The sequence below is a fragment of the Anomaloglossus baeobatrachus genome, chromosome 6, assembly GCF_048569485.1.
Source record: "Anomaloglossus baeobatrachus isolate aAnoBae1 chromosome 6, aAnoBae1.hap1, whole genome shotgun sequence".
Taxonomy (NCBI): Eukaryota; Metazoa; Chordata; class Amphibia; order Anura; family Aromobatidae; genus Anomaloglossus; species Anomaloglossus baeobatrachus.
In genome coordinates this window covers 191,852,182-191,879,893 of record NC_134358.1, presented here as the reverse complement: position 1 = coordinate 191,879,893, position 27,712 = coordinate 191,852,182, and the positions used below count along the sequence as shown (strand labels likewise).

At 40.3% G+C, this 27,712-nt stretch overlaps 1 protein-coding gene across 1 annotated transcript in view; it reads left to right on the top strand.

The window, feature by feature from the left end:
• The window catches only part of LOC142243062 (cadherin-19-like), a 409,385-nt gene that overhangs the window by 81,047 nt on the left and 300,626 nt on the right, over positions 1-27,712 (top strand). The window contains exon 3 of the mRNA XM_075314605.1: positions 10,017-10,311. Within this exon, the coding sequence (XP_075170720.1) occupies positions 10,017-10,311 (295 nt within the window). The remainder of the gene's footprint in view (positions 1-10,016; positions 10,312-27,712) is intronic.

Genomic DNA, 27,712 nt, shown 5'->3' with positions numbered 1-27,712 from the left:
CCGCTATTTTTAGGTTGAGGGCTCAATAATCATGAGTCTTCCCAGCTTGAGAATACCAGCCCTTAGCTGTCAGTTTTATGTTGGCTGAGGATCAAAATGAGGTGAGACCACATGTTTTTTTAAATTATTTAATTTAATAATTAAAAAAAGGCCCATGGGGGTCCCATGTATTTTGATACACAGCCACGATAGAGCGAAAGGTTGGGGGCTGCAGTCTTAAGCAATCTGCTTTATCTGTGCTGAGTATCAATATACGGGGGACCCTACATCATCTTTTTTATTTATTTTTACATTCCATTAGGGGACCCAGACAGCTTCTGTGAGGGCAACCAATTAGAGATGCCGGCACGCCAGCAGTCTGACTGCAGCCGATCACAGACGCCGTTACAGACAGTGGGCGGGGGAAACAGTGAATATGTATGAGATGTAATGAGCAGACCCAGAAGCACTGTGACAACCATGCACTTGGAGACTAGTAAGTAATCGCCTTTCCTCATCAAATACCTCCACCCACTCATCATACAGTATCATTATCCTAGGCAAAGTCATATTAATGTCAAAGAAAAGCATTAGTGAAAACGTGAATAATTACCAATCAAAAGGCTGAATTTTGCAATTTTGAGAAAAGTGTTCGGTAATCCAAATCCAAATGGGCAAGGCTCGTGCAGAATTTGAGATTTGCAAACTTTTTTGAACAAGTTCGCTCATCTCTAGAAAGAACAGGTAAATTTCCTACGAAAAATTTATTGTGATTTTTAAAGAATTGTCTCAGTGCTTTCTATCATATCCACCATACCTTTTATTCTTTGACCTATTCAATGCAATTAATGCATTAGGACTAAAAGCAGCAGAATTCCTGTTGAAAGAAAGTTATGTAACTACCTGTGAAATATTAATGTAGAAAGTTTACAAATTAGTTAAAAATGCTTAAAATGTCAATGACATATTGACCAGACAGGAGCTGTGCTTGTAGGAAGAAAACTATAAAATGTGACTGTTCATAATTAACCATTAGAGATGTTAAAATTGATTTGTCTGGTTCACTATGCGCAACAAAGCAACCTGATTTTGTATTTTGGAGAAGCTGTGAAGAATATCATTTTCTATTAGCAATTTAAAAATATAATTGTTGGGAATGACTTTTAGAATATTACTTTGTTCAGAATGTAAGCTACTATAAAATGGCTAATAGTCAAGTTAAAGGATTTGGGAGAGAATTATAGAATCCCACTCATCAATTTTTATATGCAGTAAAGAGCAAACCTTTTATATAAGGCGAGTCTTTATTATAAATTTAGTTTTCATACCTCAGACATGTACTAGTATCATTCTCATAAAAAGTCAATAAGATTATGAACATATTGGAAGTTGTGAAAAGAGATTGAAGAACCTACATAGTCACAGGAACGAAGATAAAATGTAGATTTGTTATGATGGAAACAATCATGAAGGCCAGGCTCCTAAATTATTTGATTAACTTCATAGAAATTCACAAACAAGTGACAGTATGCCCACCTTATTACCTGCTTGGTAATACAAACATGACATCAATATAATTTCCAAAGAAACCTCTTTAGCCTTAATACACCGATGAGCAAAAAGGGAGAAATGTTTTGATCTTTTGATATTCAGACTCCATATCTGACCATCCACTACAGCTTTGAAAATGAGAATATCTTCAATTTCTAGACAATCATCTTGGTCAACTTATACATAAATTTTACTTGCTACTATTTAACATATGATTAGTTATCCATAGTTAGCCAAGAGCTTCTGAATGGATGGACAGTATATATTGGAGTCAACAAAGCAGCTCATCACAAGGTCTATAAGTTCTGGCACAACAAATCTTGCAGTGGAGGTGACTCATATGCTTCGTAATAATGAGATTACAATTGTCTATGTAAGCACCGTGCGAAGCACATTAAATAAGACTGGAATGGTAACCTGAAAAAAGGAGAAGAACTTGACTTCAATTTCATCATTAGAAGTGTCAGCTACGTAGAAATATGGGAATGGGTGAATTGGGGCAATGAGTGAAAAGCCAATAGATTAGGCTCTGAAGGGTGAAAATGGGTCTGGAAGAGGAAAAAAAGGGGAAAATGTGCTAATGGATATAGAAATTAAAAAAAAAGTCAAGTTCAGTGGAGGAAGTCTGATGATATGGGGTTGTTTCACAGCCAAAATGGCTGTGGATACTTAACTAGGATTAATAGTGGTATCCAAGCTGGGCTATATTTGAGCATTCTACAAGAAGAGTTACTTTGAGCACTTGAGTGCAACAACCCAAAGCATATGTCAAGATTAGCAAAGAAATGTTTCAATAACAATGAAGTTGAGGTTCTGGATTGGCCCCCACAGACCCCAAACCTCAACCCAATCAAAAACTTGTGGGTGGAGTAGAAGAAAAATCTGTATACATACCCAGGAGAGTCAATTAGTAAGCACCAACATTAATATGGTGTAGAAGAAACCTGGGATTAGATTTTGATCAAGACATGCTTTAATCTGATCAGGGCCATACCCAGAAGGACTCAGGCAGTGTTGAAAGCAAAGTTAGATTTACCAAATACTAACAAAATAATCAAAATCTAAATTTAGATTTTTAGATATGAAACAGTAACAATGCAGTGACATGACAATAATCTGCATAAGTAGTCATATGCTAAATAGTGGCAGGTCACATTTATCTATGAGACTATCTGTAGTAGCAGGGCATTTCCCGGGATAGTAACTGTCTCTCTCCCAGTCTCTGTCTGTGTGTTGCTGTCTGTCTCTTTCCTTGTCTGTCTGTTTCTATCTCTCTGTATTTGCATGTCTATCTGTCTCAATCTCTGTATCTGTCTACCTCTCTCTCTGTCTCTTTGCTCGTCTGTCTCTTTGCCCATTTGTCTCTTTGCCCATCTGTCTCTTTGTCCATCTGTCTCTTTGCCCGTCTATCTTTTTGCCCAGCTGTCTCTTTGCCCGGCTGTATGTTTCTAGGTCTGTCTCTTTCCTGGTCTGTCTCTTTCCTGATCTGTCTCTTTCCTGATCTGTCTCTTTCCCAGTCTGTCTCTTTCCCGATCTGTCTCTTTCCCGATCTGTCTCTTTCCCGGTCTGTCTCTTTCCAGGTCTGTCTCTTTCCAGGTCTGTCTCTTTCCCCGTCTGTCTCTTTCCTGGTCTGTCTCTTTCCCCGTCTGTCTCTTTCCCCATCTGTCTCTTTGCCGGGCTGTCTCTTTGCTGGCCTGTCTCTTTGCCGGGCTGTCTCTTTGCTGGCTGTCTCTTTCCAGGACTGTCTCTTTCCAGGGCTGTCTCTTTCCAGGTCTGTCTCTCTCCAGGTCTGTCTCTCTCCAGGTCTGTCTCTTTCCCGCTCTGTCTCTTTCCCACTCTGTCTCTTTCCCGCTCTTTCTCTTTCCCGCTCTGTCTCTCTCCCGCTCTGTCTCTTTCCCGCTCTGTCTCTTTGGGCGGCTGTCTCTTTTGGCGGCTGTCTCTTTCCAGTGCTGTCTCTTTCTCCGGCTGTCTCTTTCCCAGTGTGTCTCTCCATGTCTGTCTGTCTTTTTCTGTCTCTCTCTATCCGTCTATCCTATCTTATACTAACAGTTTATTTTGTTCCTATAGCAACCACTGACAGTTGCTATTTATAGTCTATAGCTCCCAGCTCCATTCAGTTTATTGGCTGCAGGATTGTTGTAGAGTAACAGGAAAGCATGGGGTTAAATTTTCCTGCCCAAACATAGTCTATGATGTTCCCTGAGTCACATGGAGTGTCTGTGCAAAATTTTGTGATTGTAAATGCGATGGTGCGGATTCCTTTAGCGGACATACACACATACACACATACACACACACATACACACATACACTGAGCTTTATATATTAGATAATCTAATATATAAAGCTGAATGTGTGTATGTATGTGTATATGTCTGTGTGTATGTATGTCCAGGATTGGCATCTGCACCGTCGCAGCTACAGCCACAAAATTTTGCACACTCAAACGTCTGGACCCCGAGAGTGTCATAGGCTATGTTGTAAGGCAAAATTTTAACCCCGCGCGTTCCAATTTACCAATCAATTTTGCCCCTATCTACATAATGGGGGAAAGTGAAACGAAAAGTGTATCCGCACCGTCGAATTTACAATCACGAAATTTTGCACACGTCTGGACCCCGAGAGCATCATAGGCTATATTGTGAGGCAAAATTTTAATCCCGTGTGTTCCAATTTACCAATCAATTTTGCCCCTATCTACATAATGGGGAAAAAGTGAAACGAAAAGTGTATCCGCACTGTCGCATTTACAATCACAAAATTTTGCACAGACACCTCATGTGACCCAGGGAAAGTCATAGACTATGTTTTGGCAGGAAAATGTAACCCCGCGCTTTACAGTTACTCTCCAAAAAACATGCGTTCATTAAAGTAAATGGAGCCTGGAACTACAAGTTATTAGAAGGAGCTGTGAGTGGTTGCTATAGGAATAAAAGACATTCATAGTATAAGAAGCTTTTTTTAGGTAATAAGATGTTGGTGGGGAGACGGATAGAGAGACAGAGAGAGACAGACAGAGAGAGAGAGAGAGACAGACAGAGATAGACAGGGAAAGAGACAGACAGAGACAACCGGTGAAAGAGACAGACAGAGACAGACGGTGAACAAGACAGACAGAGACAGACGGGGAAAGAGACAGACCGAGATAGACCTAGAAAGAGACAGACCTGGAAAGAGACAGACCTGGAAAGAGACAGACCTGGAAAGAGACAGATGGGGAAAGAGACAGATGGAGAAAGAGACAGATGGGGAAAGAGACAGACAGACATGCAGACATAGACAGAGACAGGCAGACAGGGAAGGAGGAGACAGCCAGAGAGACAGACAAAGATAGATGGGGAAAGACACAGACCTTGATAAAAACAGACGGGGAAAGAGACGAGAAATAGAGACAGAAAAAGACAGGCAGACAGGGAAAGAGACAGACAGGAAAAGACAAAGATAATGAGACGGGGAGACAGACCTAGAAAGAGACAGATGGGGAAAGAAACAAAGAGACAGAGACAGGCAGACGAGGAAAGAGGCAGACGAGGAAAGAGGCAGATGAGGAAAGAGGTAGACGAGGAAAGATTCAGACCAGGAATGAGGCAGACCTGGAAAGAGGCAGACCTGGAAAGAGACAGGCCTGGAAAGAGACAGGCCTGGAAAGAGACAGACCTGGAAAGAGACAGACGGAGCACATTACTTGGCCAATTTAGTTAAATCTGTGTGGAATATCTGTGGTATTGAAATATATGTTGTAAAATGCTTCTATTAGCTTAGTTTTTGCCTTTTAATAATTACATTTCTATCTATTTGTTTTGTGGTTTTTGTGTGCAGAATACATTTGTGTTAATACATTCTATTTTGTTAACAGCAGTTATTAACCTGGGCGAAGCCGGGTAGTAGAGCTAGTTGTTTATAAAACGAATGTAGCCTCATCTTTGAAGCTATAGTGGATGGTGAGATATGGAGCCTAAAAGTCAAAAGTTCAAAACATTGGTCTCATTTTGAATGACAGTGTATACTAACACGGTACTTCAAAGGGCATGAAAGTCTATATGCGCCTATCTGCTGTGACAAAAGGAGCAAATGTTGCAATTCTGGTCATTAACCTTTACAATGTTGCCTGGTGCCCTCTTTTTCTACATTGTATCGAACATGCTAATGGGGTTTAGGTGGTATCTACCTCTAAAGCGAACTGATCAGATAGAAAATTTAGTGCATGGCAATCTTTTACCTGTAACATGCCTGCTGCAGATTTAACACACACTTCATAACATATCTTCAGTTAAAACCTGAAAATTACATACACTCTAAAAAGTTAGATATGCATGATTTTCTCACTGTCTCACATGAAATCAGAAAAAACCTTTCCCATTTTAGGTCAATTAGGATTACTAAAATTATTTATATTTGCAAAATGCCAGAATAATGAGAGAGATAATGTTTTAAAGCATTTTTATTACTTTCTGCAAACTCAAAAGTTTACATACATTTTATTAGTATTTGGTACCTTTGCCCTTAAACTCTATGATTTGGGTCAAACGTTTTGGATATCCTTTCACAACCTTCTCACAATAGTTGGTAGGAATTTGGGCACATTCCCCCTGACAGAACTGGTGTAACTGAGTCATGTTTGTAGGTCACCTTGCTCGCACCTGCCTTTTCAACTTTGCCCATAATCTTTCATTTGGATTGAGAACAGGGTTTTGTGATGGCCAACCCAAAACATTGACTTTCTTATCCTTAAGCCACTTTGTAACCAGTTTGGCAGCATGCTTCAGGTCATTGCCCATTTGGAAGTCTAATTTCTGCCCAATCTTTAAGTTTCTAGCTGATGTTGTAATAGAAGTGTGTTGGTGCCCTGCTAAAGGGTCAGTATAGATAAGTGGGACACCAATAAAAATGCTTCTTGTAGTACAAGACCAATAAATATGAGTAAAAATACATGTAAAACAGCATATACGATTCCATAAAATAATAAAAACACAATACAAACACATAAAAAGACATATGAATGCCATAAAACTACTAATTGTTGAGTCTCATGAAAAAACAAATTTAGATATAAAAATATATAAAATAAGTGCCCCTGGTGTGTTATAAAAAAGAAAAACAGTGACCTCCTTTAATTCATTGAGTTTAAAGGTATTAAGTTTGAAGATCCAATATAAAGGGTGGGCCATTTATATGGATACACCTAAATAAAATGGGAATGGTTGATGATATCAACTTCCTGTTTGTGGCTCATTAGTATATGGGAGGGGGGAAACTTTTCAAGATGGGTGGTAACCATGGTGGCTATTTTGAAGTTGGCCATTTTGGAACAAACTTCCGTTTTTTTCAATGAGAAGAGGGTCATGTAACACATCAAACGTATTGAGAATTTCACAAGAAAAACAAAGGTGTGCTTGGTTTTACTGTAACTTTATTCTATCAAAAGTTATTTGCAGGAGTTAACTATTTAGCAGGCTTATGCAGGAGCCGCTGAATAACGGCGCCGGGAATCAGCTGATCGGAGATCACCATTGCTGTAGTAACCCGCTCAGTAGGTTACTATGGTAATGGTGGCAGTACTGGTGACATCCCCGCCTACCAACCCACCGCAGCCTCTGCTTGATTACACAGCATGGGGAGGAGCAGCATTCTTCCTCCCTGTGCTGTGTGATATAGCAGAGCTGCATGGGTTAAAGAAAACAGAAGACCAGGATCGTAGAGGGGTGAGAGTGAGTAATAGATATGGAGTCTCTAAGTGTGTTTGTGTATTTATTTATAATAAAGTATTTTTTCTCTGTGTGGTGTCTTTTTTTTAACAGTTTATTGGAGATTCTTAATGGCCGGGTCAAACTTGCCTGACATTAAGAATCTCAGGCTTAATACCAGCTGTTAAAAAAAAGCTGGTAAAAACCCCTTATTACACAGGGTGCCACCCGCACCAGGGCCACTGGAGGAGTTGGATACAGCGCCAGAAGATGACGCTTCTATGAAAGCGCCATTTTCAGGGGCAGCAGCGGACTACAATTCACAGCAGGGGGCCCAGAAAGCTTGGGCCAACCTGCTCTGCGGATTGCAATCCCCAGCTGCCTAGTTGTACCTGGCTGGACACAAAAATTGGGCGAAGCCCACATCATTTTTTTTTTTAATTATTTCATGAAATTCATGAAATAATTAAAAAAGGGCTTCCCTATATTTTTGGTTCCCAGCTGGGTACAAATAGGCAGCTGGGGGTTAGGGGCAGCCTGGTCTTGCCTGCTGTACCTGGCTAGCATACAAAAATATGGTGAAGCCTACGTCATTCTTTTTTATTTTTTTTAAAAAAACCTTAAAAGGGCTTCTCTGGATTTTCCATTGCCAGTGAAGATAACACCAAGCAGTGGGGGTTAACAGCAAGCAGCTGCTTGGGTTACCCTAAGCTAGCAATAGAAAATGCAGTGGGAGCCCACACATTTTTTTTACCCCTAACCCTTGGGTTAGGGTTATGTGTTTGGGTTTTTTTCTTTTATTTTTTAATGATTTTAAAAAAACAAAAATCGAAATGGACTTTGCCATATTTTTGTATACCAGCCAGCTACGGGCTGCTCCCAACCCCCAGCTGTGCCTATTTGTACCCAGCTGGGAACCAAAAATATAGGGAAGCCCTTTTTTTTTTAATTATTTCATGAATTTCATGAAATTTAAAAAAAAACAAACGATGTGAGCTTCACCCAATTTTTGTGTCCAGCCAGGTACAACTAGGCAGCTGGGGAATGGAATTTTCAGCGCAGGTTGGCCCAAGCTTTCTGGACCCCCGGTGGCAAATTGCAGTCCGCAGCCAACCCAAAAATGGCACGATCATAGAAGCGCCATCTTCTGGCGTTGTATCAAACTCCTCCAGTGGCCCTGGTGGTGGGTAGCTTACTGGGTAATAATGGGGTTAGGGCTAGATGTGTATTATCAGCTGGCCCTAAGCCCGAAATTCATGGTGCCACACCAATATTAGGCATGGCTACCATGAATTTCTAGTAAAGATAAAAAAAAAATACAACACAGAGAAAAATATTTTTATTAGAAATAAGGCACAGCACAATTAGTGACTCCATCTTTATTGAACTAAAGAACCCCCCTCCACCATAGTCCTGGGTAGAGGGTCCGACAATGTCCAATCCAGATCCAATATCATCTGATTGGTGTACCGGAAGGCAAAGCGATCAAATGTATCAGGTTCAAGGACCTGAATCACATGATACATCAGCTGATTGTTTAAAAGCCGTTTACACAATCAGCTGATGCATCAGTAGAAAAAAAAACTATTCTCTCCTTTCTGCAGACTCCTGTCTGATCGTTCCAGGACTCGCCGGTGATCAGCTGATGCGGTCACATGACAGCATCAGCTGATCATTTAAACCGGCTGGGCGGTAAAAAGCCAGTCTTACCGCTGGACATATACGATCAGCTGATGCTGTCAGGTGACCGCATCAGCTGATCACCAGCAGGTCTTGGAGTGATTGGACATGCCCCGAGAGTCTGCACAGAGGTGAATATGATATTATTATTTTTTCTTCTTCTACAGTTCACTTTTGATTTTGCTTAACAGAAAATGAACAGGGAAAAAGAAGCTGTGCACATATGCAACTAAGCGAAAGTGCTTGTCACACAGGGAAAGAGGAACACAGGATTCTTTCTCCCCCTAATACAAAGACAACAACCTGAGAGTCAGAAATGCTTACAGGGGTCTTCCCATTGCTGCTCCCATGTCATTTGAGCACTGTTCTTATATATTTTGACATTTTTAGGCTTTCTCCAGATGGCCGGGGGTGCCACCAGAAAAATGCTCGGGTATCCCATAGGATAACATTGGACTCGGTTCTCGGGTCAAGCACCCGACCATTTCAATATGCTCGACCTGAGCATCGAGCACCCGAGCATTTTACTGCTCACTCATCTCTATTAGTTTTGTGTTTTATTTTCATTTTTATTTCTCTTTGTCAGAATGAGCAGGAGGTTGGACAAAGTGCTATTAAGACGATGCAGACGTCAATGAAACATTTAAATACTTGAACCTATGATTATGATAAAGCATAGCCCTAGCTTATTTTTATTTATTTATTATGATTTGCTTATATAGTGCCATCATACTCTGCAAGTCTTTACAGACATTTATCATCACTGTCCCCATTGGACCTCACAATATAAATTCTCTATCAGTATATCTTTGGAGTGTGGGAGGAAAATAGAGGAAACTCGCGCACACATGGGGAGAACAGACAAACTGTGCAGATGTTGTCCTTGGTCGGATTTTAACCCCTGATGCCAGTGCTTTTCTTTTTGCCTTACCTTTGTTTTGCCTGACATGAAGAATATGCAATCAAATGTATTAAATGCTCATCTGCTGCATTCATTTTTTTTAACATATTTTTATTGATCAAATACATTTACGTGGATGATCAATTGCTGCTACTAATACTATTTGTAAAGTCGTATTTTGTAATGTACTAAAACCAATATTTTGTTCAATGTCTCTACAGCTGAAAACTGACTCTGATGGACATGATGGTGCAATTAGATATGTTTTATTTGGAGATGGAGCTGGAACAATATTTGTTATGAATGAATATTCAGGAAAGATTTCTGTGTTGAAAAAACTTGACAGAGAAGAAAAGCCATTTTATACTCTCCGAGCCCAGGCTATTAATCGATTCACTGGTGTACCTGTTGAAGCCGAGTCGGAATTTGTCATCAAAGTCTTGGATATTAATGACAATGAGCCGAAGTTCAACAATGAACCATATATTGCGGACGTTTCCGAGATGTCCAGTAAAGGTATTACATGTAATTAAGAGCTTGAGCACTATATGATGATCTATATAGAAAATAAATTAAACTAAGATATAATAATCAGGAAAATGTCATTATTGAGTAATAAGAAATAAAATTGGAAAAAGACAAGCACAATAGAGTCATATACATATAACATGCAATGATGAAAATTGAAAAGGAGATCGCCGGGCTAAGGTTGCTCACCCACAACCACAGACATTGCAAAGAAAAGGCTGCTGCAGACACATGATGTCAAAGGTAGAATGCTGGAAAATGAAATGGGTTAATTTCTGTGCTGCCAATGTGAAAAGCAGTGAGATGGTGAAGCCTGATGAGCGATGAATTACAAAATAGTTTAATAGTCAACGCGTTTCAAAGTCATAGTAATAGGATGAGGAAACCAAGTATCACGCTGCACTTTTCACCATTCACAATCAAATAAATGTATTCCCTGTCTTTATTGAGGTAGCTAAATACAGGTCAACACTAGAGATGAGCGAACCGGTCCCGGTTCGGCTCGAGGCCGGTTCGCCGAACGGGGGTCCCGTTCGAGTTCGGCTCGTCGAACGTTCGACGAACCGAACTCGAACGTATAGGCTATAATGGGAGGCAATCACAAACACATAAAAATGCATTATAAATGTACACAAACAGTTAATAAACATTGCCATAACACTTACCGGTCCCCGCGATCCCTTCTGTGACGTCAAAATAGCCATGTGACCAGTCACGTGGCTATTATCTCATTGGCTACAGACTGGTCACATGACTATGACACGTCATGTAGGACCTGCGAGTGCATCTCTCCGGTACACGGTGCACATATGTGTATCGCCGTGTACCGGCGACATGCTCTAGCACACGGTCGACTCCCCGTTCCGTTAGGGACTGGCTGACACAGCCGGTCATTAACGGAGATCACCCTTGCCATAGCAACGCAGTTAGCGGTGACGTCACCGCTAACCGCGGCTCCGAGAGCACCGTTGCTATGGTAACGCGTCTGTCAGCGTTACCGCTGTTACCGCTGACAGCCAGCACTGATCACTCACGGAGTGAAGGCTGCACGCTGCTTCCCGATTGTAGTGACGATTGTAGTGAGGATGAGGTTCCCCAGCCCCAAGTGATGAGCTGGTGAATCTCATCCTTCCTCACTACAATCATCACTACTACTACACTAGTGAGGATTGTAGTGAGGATGAGATGCCCCAGCCCCAAGTGATGAGCTGGTGAATCTCATCCTTCCTCACTACAATCGTCACTACTACTACACTAGTGAGGAATGTAGTGAGGATGAGATGCCCCAGCCCCAAGTGATGAGCTGGTGAATCTCATCCTTCCTCACTACAATCATCACTACTACTACACTAGTGAGGATTGTAGTGAGGATGAGATGCCCCAGCCCCAAGTGATGAGCTGGTGAATCTCATCCTTCCTCACTACAATCGTCACTACTACTACACTAGTGAGGATTGTAGTGAGGATGAGATGCCCCAGCCCCAAGTGATGAGCTGGTGAACCTCATCCTCACTACAATCGTCACTACTACTACACTAGAAAGAAAGAAGACAGAAGAGCAGGATCGTGGAGGGCTGACAGGGGGTAATAAAGATGGAGTCTCTAATGTGTCTGTGTATTTATTTCTATTAAAGTATTTTTTCTCTGTGTGGTGTCTTTTTTTTAACCCTTTATTGGAGATTCTTAATGGCCGGGTCAAACGTGCCTGACATTAAGAATCTCTGGCTTAATACTGGCTAGTAAAACAAAGCCAGTATTAACTCATGATTACCCAACAAGCCACCCGGCTCCAGGGCTGTTGGAAGAGTTGGATACAGCGCCAGATGATGGCGCTTCTATGAGAGCGCCATTTTCTGGGGCGGCTGCGGACTGCAATTCACAGCAGAGGCGCCCAGAAACCTCGGGCTAACCTGTGCTGCGGATTCCAATCCCCAGCTGCCTAGTTGTACCCGGCCGGACACAAAAATGGGGCGAAGCCCACGTCATTTGTTTTTTAATTATTTCATGAAATAAGTGAAATAATTAAAAAAAACGGGCTTCCCTATATTTTTGGTTCCCAGCCGGGTACAAATAGGCAACTGGGGGTTGGAGGCAGCCCGTGGCTACCTGCTCTACCTGGCTAGCATATAAAAATATGGCGAAGCCCACGTCATTTTTTTGGTGGGCAAAAAAATTCTGCATACAGTCCTGGATGGAGTATGCTGAGCCTTGTAGTTCTGCAGCTGCTGTCTGCCCTTCTCCATACAGATAGACCGCAGCTGCAGAACTACAAGGCTCAGCATACTCCATCCAGGACTGTATGCAGAAGTTTTTTGCCCCCTGAAAAAATTATGTGGGCTTCGCCATATTTTTGTATGCTAGCCAGGTACAGCAGGCAGGTACGGCTGCCCCCAACCCCCAGTTGCCTATTTGTACCCGGCTGGGAACCAAAAATAAAGGGAAGACCTTTTTTTATTATTTCATGAATTTCATGAAATAATTAGAAAACAAATGACGTAGGCTTCGCCCCATTTTTGTGTCCAGCCAGGTACAACTAGGCAGCTGGGGATTGGAATCCGCAGCACAGGTTGGCCTGAGCTTTCTGGGCCCCACTGCTGCGAATTGCAGTCTGCAGGAGCCTCAGAAAATGGCATTTTCATAGAAGCGCCATATTCTGGCGCTGTATCCAACTCTTCCAGCACCTGCCTGCTATACCTGGCTAGCATACAAAAATATGGCGAAGCTCACGTCCTTTTTTTGTAGTTTTTTGGCAAAAAAAATAAAAAATGCTTCCCTGGATTTTCCATTGCCAGTGAAGGTAACACCAAGCAGTGGGGGTTAGCAGCCAGTAGCTGCTTGGATTACCCTTAGCTAGCAATACAAAAAATGCAGCGGGAGCCCATATATATTTTTTTTAATTATTTATTTAAATAACTAAAAATAAAATGGGCTTCCCTGTATTTTGATTGCTGGACATCACAGTGCTGTAAAAATAAATCTTTAAAAAAATGACGTAGCGCTCCGCGGTATTTTTGATTCTCAGCGCAGATAAAGCAGACAGCTATGGGTTGCCACCCCCATCTGCCTGCCGTTACCTTGGTTGGCAATCAAAATACAGGGAAGCCCATTAATTTTTTCTATTTAAAAAATAGTTAAAAAAAAAAATGACGTTGGGTCCCCCCATTTTTGATAGCCAGCTAGGGTAAAGCAGACGGCTGTAGCCTGAAAACCACAGCTGGCAGCTTTACCGTGGTTGGGGATCCAATGTGGAGGTCCCCTCAGGCTCTTTTTTATAATTATTGTATAAATATTAATAATTACACAATAAAAGTAGGGTCCCCCCCAAATTGGATCACCAGCAAAGGTAAAGCGGACAGCTGTGGTCTGGTATTCTCAGGGTGGGAAGGTCCATAGTTATTGGGCCTTCACAGCCTAAAAATAGCAGGCCGCAGGCACCCCAGACGTGGCGCATCCACTAGATGCGCCAATCCTGGCGCTTCACCCCAGCTCATCCCGTGCCCTGGTGCAGTGGCAAACGGGGTAATAAATCGGGTTGATACTAGCTGTAAAGTAACCTGAGATCAAGCCCAGCAGTTTGTGATGTCATGGCGTCTATTAGATACTCAACATCATAAACTGTCAGTACTAACAAAAAAAAAAAAATCGACAAAAGAAATTTATTTGAAAAAACAGTCCCCAAAACATTTCCTCTTTCACCAATTTATTGTAAGAAAAAAAATAAAGGGGTCCCACGACGACTCTGGACCGTCTAGAATATGGGGGGGAGACACTCAGGGAACGTATCTCCCATTTTCTAGGAGTGTGGACCCTTCATGTGAGGAGTGTGGGTGCAATGAATCTGCACTCACTCTTCTCGGGTCCACAGCAGCAGAGTCCATGTCGTAATGGTTGCTACCAAAGCTGCAATGCCCTGCTCATGAGGTAAGGGCATGCCTAATCAGGAGAACTACTGTAGAGGAAGCTCTGCTCACTGGTATATAGGTGCTCAGAGGTAATAATAGATAAAATTAGTGAGTAACCTCGGCACTCTAAATCTCCCAGACTAAGTCAGTAAGTCACAACGGATAGTAATGCAAAATCACTCTTTATTGGTCCGTATTAAGAAAAAAAAATTTTTCATAAGCATATATGTTTTTGTCCAAAACAAGTTACAAATGACATTTCGGCCTGAGCCTTCGTCAGATTGGACTTATCTGCATGTAATTATGAAAAATGACAATAATCAGTATCACATAAGAGTGAGAGAACAATAACATAAACTCGAACAATGTAGAGGTACAATTGGGATGCAGCAAAAAAATTGCAACACAGCAAGAAATGAAACACATGATACAAATGTCATAATACAGTACAAGGACAATATAGTAATGACAAATATGGGGTCAGAGTAGACTTAGACAGCTCTGGTACGAAAGAGATGTCAATCATAAAGTAACATGTGCAGTAGGTGTAGAGCTACAGTGTGCATGGCAGAGCTAATAGGTAGACCGACCATAGAAAAAGAACGGATAAAAAGTGGAGAAAAAGTGGAGAAAAAGTGGAGAAAAAGTGGAGAAAAAAATGGAGAAAATGTGGAGAAAAAGTGGAGAAAAAGTGGAGAAAAAGTGGAGAAAAAGTGGAGAAAAAGTGGAGAATAAGTGGAGAAAAAGTGGAGAAAAAGTGGAGAAAAAGTTGAAAAAAATGGAGAAAAAGTGGAGAAAAAGTGGAGAAAAAAGTGGAGAATAAGTGGAGAAAAAGTGGAGAAAAAGTGGAGAAAAAGTGGAGAAGAAGTGGAGAATAAGTGGAGAATAAGTGGAGAATAAGTGGAGAAAAAGTGGAGAAAAAGTGGAGAAAAAAGTGGAGAAAAAAGTGGAGAATAAGTGGAGAAAAAGTGGAGAATAAGTGGAGAAAAAGTGGAGAAAAAGTGGAGAAAAAGTGGAGAATAAGTGGAGAAAAAGTGGAGAAAAAGTGGAAAAAAAATGGAGAAAAAGTGGAGAAAAAGTGGAGAAAAAGTGGAGAAAAAGTGGAGAAAAAGTGGAGAAAAAATGTAGAAAAAGTGGAGAAAAAAGGGAGAAAAAGTGGAGCACCCTTTGGTGCCTTTCATGTGGCACTAAGGGGTGCTTAGCTTTGTATTTAGCCAAAAAAATGAAAAAAAAATGACGTAGGGTTCCCCCTAGTTTTGTAGCCAGCTAGGGTAAAGCAGACGGCTGCAGCCTGCAGACCACAGCTGGCAACCTCACCTTGGCTGGTAATCCAAAACTGAGGGCACCCCACGCTGTTATTTTAAATTAAATAAATAATTTAAAAAAAAAACACGTAGGGGTCCCCCAAAATTGGATCACCAGCCAAGGTAAAGCAGACAGCTGGGGCCTGATATTCTCAGACTAGGGAGGTCCATGGTTATTGGACTCTCCCCAGCCTAAAAATAGCAGGCCGCAGGCGCCGCAGAAGTGGCGCATACATTAGATGCGCCAATCCTGGTGCTTCGCCCCAGCTCATCCCGCGCCCTGGTGCGGTGGCAAACGGGGTAATATATGGGGTTAATACCAGATGTGTAAATCACCTGGCATCAAGCCCTGGGGTTGGTGAGGTCAGGTGTCTATCAGATACCCGACATCACCAACCCAGTCAGTAATAAAAAAAATAGACGACAAACACATTTTTATTTGAAAAAACACTCCCCAAAACATTCCCTCTTTAACCAATTTATTAGAATGAAAAACAAATCCAGGTCTGGTGTAATCCAAGGGGTTGCCATGACGATCCACACTGTCCCAGTCAATGAAGAGCAGGATGTTCCCCATTGGCTGGGAGAGCAGTGCAGTGACCTGAGCTAACATCAATGGGTCAGCCCAGGTCACTGCAGGGGATGACAAGTGCTGCTGTCAGCGAGGTACATTACCTGCGCTGATCTCCAGCACTGCCGACAGCCCCTGTCACTGAGCTCAATGACCGGCTTCACACCAAGTATCGCGAGAGGTCCGTGACGTCACCGCTAGTCAGTCTCGGGTCGGAAGCGAGAGGTGATGTGACAAGCGGCAGCCATGGAGGACAGTGACAGCGCTGAGGTCGGGATGGCGGGACTTCATCACCGCAGGTAAGCCGAGCGGGGGGGTGTGGGTGTGTGTGTGTGTGTGTGTGTGTGTGTGTGTGTGTATGTATGTGTACATGCCGTGGGCAGGAGGGGGCGGAGCGAGCTGAGCGGGGAAGTGTGGGCTTCCTGCACGTAACTAAGATAAACATCGGGTTACTAACCAAAGCGCTTTGCTTGGATACCCGATGTTTATCTTGGTTACCAGCTTCTGGCAGGCTGCCAGCGATGGCTCCTGCACACTGTAGCTGTAAAAAGCTCTGCTTTTTGCTGCTAGAACCGTTCTCGAACATATCTAGAACTATCGAGCTTTTGCAAAAAGCTCGAGTTCTAGTTCGATCTCGAACAGCCCCCAAAATCACTCGAGCCCCGAACTGGAGAACCTCGAACCACGAACCGCGCTCAACTCTAGTCAACACATTTCATTTCGGAGCCCCCTTCATCAGGACATATAGCAATGACAAGAATAAGATTATTCTTTTGAATGGTGACAAGCGCAGCATGATACCCGGTTTCCTTATCCTACTCGCCTGATTTCTTTGGGGATGCAGCTGTTTACATCTTGTGAGCACGTGAATTTAGGTGTTTTGACTGACACAACCCCTATAGGTGAGTGTACCTAATTTTATATTTCAAGTTTTTATTCTGCAAGACCCTATTGCGCTACTTGTCCAAAGCTTCTACACTCCTGATCAAAGTCATAGTAGACACTTCTTCAGGACACATCGGTAATTTGTCCTGAAGAAGTTTTTGATATGGCTCGAAACACATTGACTATTAAATTATTTTGTAATTCATCATTCATGAGGCTTCATCCTTCCAGGACTCATCACACTGCCCACGCAGAAATCAACCCATTACACTTTCCAGCATTATTGAGTAAGTGCTATTATACATTGTTGTTAAATATTATGCCGATTATTTGGGACAGATTTATTAGGTTATTTGTACTAGGTATTTGGCAGAAACTAATTCTTAGTTTTGGTACCTGCTGTTTTGTAGGGGGACAAAGACTTTTTCTCTAATATTGCCATCTTTCTAATAGTGGAGATGGTCCAGTAGAGGGACCTAATAAATGTACTATAATTTATGCCAAAAACAGGTGGTAGTCAGAGAAGGAACCAATATGAGTTTATAGTGGGCATTAACATCAGCTTGTGTAGCAAGACTAGCCAAGTTACACTCAATTAGGTTAAAACATTTAGTGCATCTTAATCAAGTTTTTTTCAATGATTGGCATATGAAAACCTCTTATTTTGTATGTTGGTATAACATGAGCTTTTCTTCCATCCAAAATCTAAAATGAAAAAAATTCTCAATAGTATCAGTTCTTTTAGATGGAAAATTTTCATAGTCCTGCTGAAAGATTCCTATTATAAATGATCATTACCAGTACAAGTAAAATGTGCACAGAAACTGCAAAGAAGCCTTCAAAATAGTCATTTACAAACCAAAAGATAGATTCACAAAAGCTGTTAAATTTATATTTTTTCATTTAAAAAGTCTGTCACCAGATGTTATTTTAAAGTCTATAACAAAATAATGAAATTTACATATACAATATTTCAACTAGCTATTTTTGTGGCATTTTGACTGCCAGTGGTGCATTTTCATGTGCTTTTTCTGTAGTTTTTACCATGGTCTTCTTTTACAAAAAATGTAAAACATCCTGGAAAAAATGTTAGTACCAAATACTACAAAATGAAAAATACCACAAAAATCAAAAAGGTATTAAAAATGCTTGAAACATCTTGCTACCTTCACAATCACTTTAACCCCTTCAGCCCCCGGGCACTTTTCGTTTTTGCGTTTTTGTTTTTTGCTCCTTTTCTTCCGAGAGCCGTAACTTTTTTACTATTCGGTCAATCTTGCCATATGAGGGCTTGTTTTTTGCTGGACGAGTTGTACTTTTAAATGAAATCATAAGTTTTACCATATAGTGTACTGGAAAACGGCAAAAAAATTCCAAGTGTGGAAAAACTGCAAGAAAAGTGTGATTGCACAATAGTTTTTGGGATTTTTTTATTCACCGTGTTTACTATATGGTAAAACTGATGTATTGTTGTGATGCCTCAGGTCGGTGTGAGTTTGTAGGCACCAAACATGTATAGGTTTACTTGTATCTAAGGGGTTAAAAAAAATTCACACGTTTGTCCAATAAAAGTGGCGTACGTTTTGCGCCATTTTCCAAAACACATAGCGTTTTCATTTTTCGGGATCTATGGCTCATTGATGGCTTATTTTTTGTGTTTCGAGCTAACATTTTTAATGGTACCATTTTTGCGCAGATGCTACGTTTTGATAGCCTGTTATTGCATTTTGCGTAAAACATGCGGCGACCAAAAAACGTAATTTTGGCGTTTGGAATTTTTTTGCCACTACGCCGTTTACCAATTAGATTAATTGATTTTATATTTTGATAGATCGGGCATTTCTGAATGCGGCAATACCAAATACCAAATATTTTTTAACCCTTTAATTTTCAATGAGGTGAAAGGGGGGAGATTTTAACTTTTAGTGTTTTTTTTTTTTTATTTTTTAAATTTTTTTTTACTTTTTTTTTTTATTTTACTAGTCCCCCTAGGGGGCAATAGCGATCAGCAAACCGATCGCTGTTATCTATCTGCTGATCACAGCTATACAGCTGTAAACAGCAGATTCAGTCACTTCCAGTTTCCCTCTGCTCTGTGCCGAGGAAAAACGAAAGTGAAACTTCGTAGCTGCAGGCGCCATCACATGACCCTGTGCTACGATAGCAACCACCGAACGTCACATGATCACTCACATGACTTCCGGTGGGGGCGGCGGTAAGTAAAAAACATGGCCGCACGCATATAGATCTCGCTGCCAGACTTTGGCAGCGAGATTTAAGGGGTTAAATGTTGCAAGTGGAAGCGATTCCACTCGCAACATGCAGGCACACATGTCTGTTGTTGAAAACAGCTGATATGTGTGCCGACCGTCGCCGCCTGCCCGCGGCAGGGGGTGGGGCTTAACGGGACACGATCCTTGACGGATAGATCCGTCCAAGGTCGTGTAGGGGTTAAGCACTGCAAAAAAAGGTGTCTACAGAGGTCATTGAGCTTTTTTTCAGGGCTGGATTGGCACTTTCAGTCTAAGGTACTTACTGCTAGTAATATACTCATCCTCCAGTATCTTGACCTTTTTCCCTTGGGTCCAGCAACGCCATCTCGGGACCGCAACGTCTGACTAGCCGGAGGTCAGAAATTACATCATAAGCTCTCAATTTAAATCTTTGAAAGCAAGAATGAACCTCTTATAGACTTGCAGAGTGAACTTCAGCATACTCCATGAAGCATTAGAACAGCCGGCAGGTCATAAACTGCCAGATACTGATAGGTGTGGCTATAATTGAAGATGAAGACAGCGGCATCTAAGTATAAGAGGAAGATTAGGGTTAGGATTATGCTTTCAGGTATGTCTGTCACTGTGCCTAAAGTGTCCAATTTTCCATTTATTTTATTCCTACTGTTCTCCTGGAAATTCCATTTTTTGTAGTTCTTTATAATTATTTAATCTAGAGACAAACTAATGCTCTTTCTAGTAATTTTATTTTAACAAAGGATTGTTCAAGGATGAACAACCTTTCTTTGAACAATAGGTCATTCAACCAGATTGCAGATGTAAAAAATTAAACATGGTCAACTTAATTTCAAGTAATGACTGATTATGATCATTCGGCTTAAACAACTTCTTTATTTTTATGTTTTCACCCAACTAGTGATCATTTCAAATTTAGAAATGTAGTAAAATAGATAAACAAATAAACAATTTAAAGATTAAACATTTTTCTGAATACCTTTATATAGCTTTAGCTACTGCCCTCTGTCAGAATTGCAAGATGGCAACTTCCATAAATTACAACCCATCCTGGAGTGCAGAGGACATGTAGTAGGACAGGCTCTGTGAAGAACGAGGCAGTGGTCACGTCAGTACAGCATTAGATCAGGCATTCAGGCATCGTGAACACATATTCCTCTGTTCGGTCACCCTGACAGGACAGTGAGGGGAGTGGACCTAAGGAAAATATAAACATCTTTCTTTAGCTGATTGAGAATAAACACCCACCCCAGTGAGCCTGACAGTTTTAGTGCATCTGTCTCGTGCTTCACGCAGTGTGTCCTACTTCTTGTCTTGTGAGTTTCCATGTTTAACATCCTGACAGACTGCATTAGATTAAGATATTTAGAAAAATGTTTAATATTTAAATGTGTATTGTTATTTTTATCTATTTATTTTATTACATGTCTTAGAGAACCCCTTTAATGTGTAATAGCAAATATATATTTTAGTCTTCACAACTGTAGGATTTAAGAATTAACTAAAAGTTTTCTAGTATAATGATAAAAGTGCATTTATCCACGGAAACAGGTAAACAGTTGAATAATACATTGTGTCCCACTGGCTTGATTTACATGCACCCGTGCTGATCAAAATGAGGAGGTTGTACGAGAAACAGAAGTTTGATGATTTTCTGTGTATGCTTATAAATATTCTTGATTATTTCACTTATACAGTGAAAGCTTCCTTTCAGTTTGGCTGAAGATACCTGTGTGCTTCGTTTGAAAGTAAATCTAGCAATACTATTTTCTCAAGAAAGGTCAGGAAGGGCTTATTGTATTTTAAGCCATGGGATTTTGATTCTAAACCAAAAAAATCTTCAAATATTAGATTTTGTACTTTAGGTTCAAGATGAGTTTGCGGAAAAGAGTCACATAAAAATCCAACCATCATAGGGCAGTCACGTAAGCAATTTCTTTTCTGTGTGTCTGTGTTCCTGCATTTATTAGGCACAATCCTAGAAAGCAGAATATTACGGAGCCTTTACATTTCTATTTTGCTTAGTGTCAGAGATGTCATCAGTCATATATAATTGGATTGAGATTACTTACAAAGGAAGATTCCGTTTATCTACCCTCGGCATATTAGTATTCTTGTATGCAGCAAATATGTTTAACATGATTATTCTTATGTTCTAGACATTGTTAATTGAAATGAATCACATTGTTCAAGTAACTTTTTCATAGATTGCCTAGATTGTCAAGGCAGCTATACAATATCTTCTTCATAATAATAGCTATGATCAATAGGAAAAGGATAATTTGAACATCAAAGTTTGAATTAATGTTAACAATTACATGTAAATTTCAAAAGTATGGAGATGTAGTTGAGCTGAGTATGTGAATTAAACAAACCTGTCATCATTGCAATAAGATTTCAGTGCAATTCTGTTCATTGCAGAGACATATTGTGACTTTTTTTTATATTAAAACAGCACACAAAAGAAATGCTACAAAAGTAAACCTAATTCATCTGGATATAATGAGCTATTCTCCAAGCCTTCTTTACTAGTCCTGTATAAACCTGTAATCTTTTGTAAAATTCAGAGAAAAAACTGTAAATATTGTAAGGTATTAGTTTATTAGTTATTCCACACAATACCTTATGGAATATTTTATTTCAGCATGACATTGAAGACGTTGTCCACTTTTTTAAGTATATACAAATTACAAATAATATTTTCCTACTTACAAAGAATGGATATGTCTCTAATTTTTATTAAAGCTACACGACAGAATAAAAAAAATCTAGAAAATCCCATTGTATGATTTTTAAAAAATAATTTACATTTTATTGCACAAAATAAGTGTTTGATCACTTTCCAACCAGTAAGGATTCTGGCTCTCACACAGCTGTTATTCTTTCTCTAAGTAGACCTCCTACTTTGCACTCATTACCTGTATTATTATACCTGCTTGAACTCATTACCTGTATAAAAGACACATGTCCACACAATCAATTACACTCCAACCTCTCCACCATGGTCAAGACCAAAGAACTGTCTAAGGACACCAGGGACAAACATTTTAGACCTGTACAAGGCTAGGATAGGCTACATGACAATAGACAAGCAGCTTGGTGAGAAGACAACAATTGTTGACACAATTATTAGAAAATGGAAAAATCAAGAGGACTGTCAATACTTGATCTGGGGCTCCATGGAATATCTCACCTTGTGAGGTAAGGATGATTCTGAGAAAGGTTGGAGATTACCCAGAACTACATGGAAAAACCTAGTCAATGACTTGAAGAGAGCTGGTGCAACAGTATAAAAGATTACCATTAGTTACTGGCAGTTACACACTACGTCGTCATTGATTAAAATCCTGCAGGGCACACAAGGTCCCCCTGCTCAGGCCAACACATGTTTGATGTTTGCCAATGACTATCTGGATGATCTAAAGGAGGCATGAAGAAGATCATGTGGTCAAATGAGGCTAAAATATAACTTTTTGATATCCACTCATGTCGCCTAGTTTGGAGGAAGAAAAAGAAGGATGAATAAAACACCAAGAAGGCCATCCTAACCATGAATCATGGGGCTAGAAATCTCATATTTTGGGGATACTTTAATGCAAAGGGGACAGGGATGACTGCACTGTATTGAAAAGAGGATGGATGGGGTCATTTATAGAGATGAGCGAACCTTTTGAAGGTTGGTTCAGCAGGTACAGCCGAGCCTTAAAAACGTTTGGTTTGTGACCCACACTTGATCCGGAACCTCAATGGAAGTCTGTAATTGAGCAGTTAGTGACTCCATCCATATGCTGCCAGCCATAAGCAGAACACTTTTTGGGAGAGTGGGCGGGGTTTTTCAAAATTGTTTTTGTGTGTGTGCATACTACATCTGATCATGCTGATTTTACCCCAAGAGCAAGCTATTTAACACTAGAACTACTGGACTCGTGACACCTATATAGAAATACATGGTGCAAAGTAGTCAAAATGACTACCTCAGTAGTTCTAGTGTTAAACACTGCAAGTGGCTCGCACAGGGCTGAGCATCACTCATACCCAAGCACATTCCTGCTCACTTGAGTGGTTTTCACTCATAACTCACTTGAACATTTTTTTTTTTGGTAGTCAGTTTCTGAACCCAAACCTCAGGTTTGCTCATCTGTAGTCATGTATCGCAAGATTTTGGCCAACAACCTCCTTCCCTTAGTAAAAGGTATTGAAGTTAGGTTGTGGCTGGTCCTTTAATCATAACAATGACCAGAAACACACAGCCAGGGCAACTAAGGAGTGACTCAGTCAGAAACATTTCAAAGTCCTGGAGTGGCATAGCCAGTCTCCAGACCTGAACCCAATAGAAGATTTTTGGAGGGAACTGAAACTCAATGTTACCCAGAGAGAGACCCAATCCATGAAAGATCTGGAGAAAATTTGTATGGAGGAGTGAGCCAAAATCCCTGCGCAGTGTGTGCAAACTTGGTCAAGGACTACAGGAAACGTCTGACCTCTGTAATTGAAAACAAGATCTCTGTATCAAATATTAAGTTCTGTTTTTCTATTGTAACAAATGTTTATTTTATGCAATAAAATGCAAATTATTTATTTAAAAATCATACAATATGATTTTCTGGATTTTTGGGAGAGATTCTATCAGTCACAGTTGAAGTGTACCTCTGATAAAAATTACAGACCTCTCCATTCTTTGTAGGTGGAAAAACTTGCTAAATTGGTAATGTATCAAATACTTATTTTGCCCAGATAGTCACGCAAAAACTTGAATGGTACACCAAAAGTTTGTATGCTGAATTCTGGATGGCTTTTTTGTGAAACTGCCACGTCTGTGAAGGGGGTGATGATTAACCTTTGTTGTAGTGTGTGATATTCTAATTAAAGGGAATCTCCCAGCATGCTTTTGCTGTGCAATCTGAGTAAAGCATGCTGTAGGGGTTAAAACACTGAATTCAACGATGTGTCACATGTCAAGCTCCTAGTCTGTTTACTTAAACTGAGTGTTTATCACTAGGACATTATCATTGCTGTTATTAGCTGGCTGGTGACATGTTGTCCGACTCCACCTCCTCTTGTGATTAGCAGCTCACTGTCTATAGCATTGTACATTGAGAGCCTGGTATTGGCAGGGGCAGGTTTTTCAGCACTGTTGCATGGCTAAATCTAAAAACTTTGTGTCAAAACTGCTGAATCCAGTAATCAAAGTGATTCATCTTTGGATTCAGTGTCTCTTTGTCTACATCATGTTGCTATCAGATGAGGTTGCAAAAGCTAGCCCAGAGATTTCCTTTATCACAATGCAAACTTAGAGAAATTCAATTTTACATGTAGCAGAGGGTCATAAACGTTTGGTAAAGCTGAATGCAGCCCCATTAATACATGCTTTGAACTTCGAAATCAAAGTTCCTAAACACATGCAATTTATTTTGGCTCCCTGTCTACAACTGGTGGTGGATAATGTGTTCTCAGTTGAAAGCACGCTTATAACAAAGACCTTTTAAGCAAAAATACAACCTTGAGATATTACTTCTCTGAATGGAGCTAATCTCTCTATGCTGCTTTTGAGGCATCTGTTCAGAATTCCTAAGTGTGCCATGCTTTAAGCATGCTTTCAGGTTAAATATGTTATTGCTTTCTATTACTATCACTAAACTAATTCGTAATGGAACAGAGTGAGTTAATATATTGCAAAGGGTGCCCTACATTAAACTAGTGTACAAAACAGAATGAGCTGATGTTTAGAGGGTCTTGTCTCAGAAAATAGGAAATATTTCATCTCTCTTACCCCAGGGAAGGATTTACAATGTTATTCCATCCTCACGGATTTATTTTCTTAATACTCTTTCTATGAAGGATTATATCAAAGCATTCATTTCAGTGTATGGTATTTGGGAAAAGATAGAACTTTTCAGGTTATTTTGCCTACATTGTTATAGTTTATCCTTTGGTGGAGAGCCAATGAATACATTTAGATATATTATATTTGTGTATAAAGCGCTAAGTCAAATTATTCAGCACTGGTTAATGCTAAAGATCTTCCTTTCTTTCTTGGATGAACTGTCCAACTAAAATCTAAGATTATGTGCTGTAAATATAAAGTAATATATTCTCATAAAGAGGTATAATGATCATGGACTGAGAGAAAATATTTGTAATCATCCGTATTTTCGAGGAAGCTACTTATTCTGTCTGCTTTCCTGCAAGTTGGTGTTATGTGTAGCATCTGCTAAGGAAACCTATTCTAAAAATGCAATAAAATAGATATATTGTTTAGAATATATTCACTTGTACTTATATATAATAAAAAACATATGTAAAATAAAAAATGTCTTAGCTCCCCTTTGGATGCATGCTTTTAATTATTCACTTTCATTAATCTTTGAATTTAAGTTTAAATATTAAAATCACAGCAATGTGCCTTGGCATACTGTCACAGTCTTTTTTCTGTTGCAGAGTTTTGGGACAGGTTCGGGGTCAGAGTCTTACTTTATCTTGTGAGACTCTCCTCATTAAATGAATTCCCTTTCCTTTGGGGAAGAGAGGGTTAATGTCAGTTTCCCTTTCCAGCAGCTCCTGACTTCTGGTCAGGTGTTGCCGGTTGGGACCACGCCCAGGTTCTATAAATAACCTCTACTTCCCCCAGAGGGTACCGATTATTTTCATCATTTGGAAGCTTGGCCAGGAGGAGAAAGGAGCTGGTGAAACCCTCTCTCTGAGACTTGCATTGTGGCCTGCATCATTGGTGCTTGCTGCAGCAGTTCTAGGTGTGCTGATTGTATGATATGGATGTTCCCTAGTAGTCTGTTTTCTTTCCCCCTTCTATCTTGTTTACCCTTTTGCACTTTTAGTAGCTGCTTTGTGTGTATGAGTTGTAGTCGTTGTTGCCCCTGTTTTGTCTTTATTTGTCGGTGGGGTTGTAAACTTATGTCCTTGCCCCTTCCCCTAGAGTGGTAAATTGTGGAGGGGGGTCTTATCATCAGGCACAATGACAGAAGATAGGGTCAGGTTGGCGGCCTGGACCTCCCTACCTTCAAGGGTCCTTCCGAGTGTTAGCGTGAGCACAAGGGCCCCAGCCATAGGGCCTGTAAAGGTGTCCCTGTGTTCCCCTGGTCACCCGTGACACATACATAGATTCCATAGTTCTATAAGGGACAGACTAGCTTTTCACAGTTCATACAAATTGGAGATATTACAATGCACTGAACTTCTCCTCTAGCCTTTTCCCACAGATGCTCTACAGGATTAATTTCTGAGGACAGTGAAGAACAGGGAGACAATTAAAACTCATTGTTATGTACCTGGAACTAATACATTGCTATACTGAATGTTTTTCCTGAATGACACTTTTCTGTGTAAAATCAGGAAACCCCACAAGTTTGTCAGTTTTTATAATATTAGTTGGCTTATGATCACTTGCCGTGTTTTATTTGAAGTTACTCAGATCATTTCAAACACTTTTCTTAATTTAAGCAGGGAATTAAACAAGTGTATCAAAACAAAACAAGTGTATAAAACAAAATTACCCTTAAAATTATTTTTTATTAATAGTATTAAAATATCCCATCATGTGTGAACTTAGTGAACATTTCTCTAAAGGTGCACAGAAAAAGGGAGAAGGTATTACAGACCCTGTGCGAGTCACTCCCTCCTGTGCCCTACCTGTCAGTGGATGTCAGCACTCTAGTTAATGTATTGCCACCCCCGCTCACCGTAGACTTACCCTACCAGTCCCTGTAAAACTCTGCCGGAATAACGTGCAGTACCTACTAAGGTGCTGTAGTGATATAATAAAGTACACTGCTCAATAACAAACAATATTATTATAATCAGCAGATACAGAGTAGGTACAATTTAAAGGGTACTCATCAATATCCAAGCAGGTGATTGAGAGGAAAATGTAAATCTGGTGCCTCTCATGGACAAGAAAAACATCAACGCGTTTCCTTTTTTTTCTTTGGTTCATTAAAAGAGTTGATTTAAATGCCCTATTCTATGTGCTAGTCGTCATTATGTTCTCAGTAGTTGATCCTGGAGGAGCCAGCTACCAGAATGGTGACCGTCAATGAGTTTAGCTCCCACTACAATGGCTAAGCTTCAGATAGAGGTGATATCCACCATGAGAGGCTCCAGATTTACATTTTCATCTCAATCACTTGCTTGGAAAGTGATGAGTACCCTTTAAATTGTACTGTACCTACTCTGTATCTGCTGATTATAATTAATATTGTTTGATAATGAGCACAGTACACATTATTATATCACTACAGCACCTTAGTAGGCACTGCACTTTATTCTGGCAGTGTTATACAGGGACTGGTAGGGTAAGTCTACGGTGAGCGGGGTTGACAATATATTAACTAGGATGTCAACCTCCACTGAAAGGTAGGGCACAGGAGGGAGTGACTCGCACAGGATCTGTAATACCTTCTCCCTTGTTCTGTGCACCTTTAGAGAAATGTTCACTAAGTTTACACATGATGGGATATTTTAATA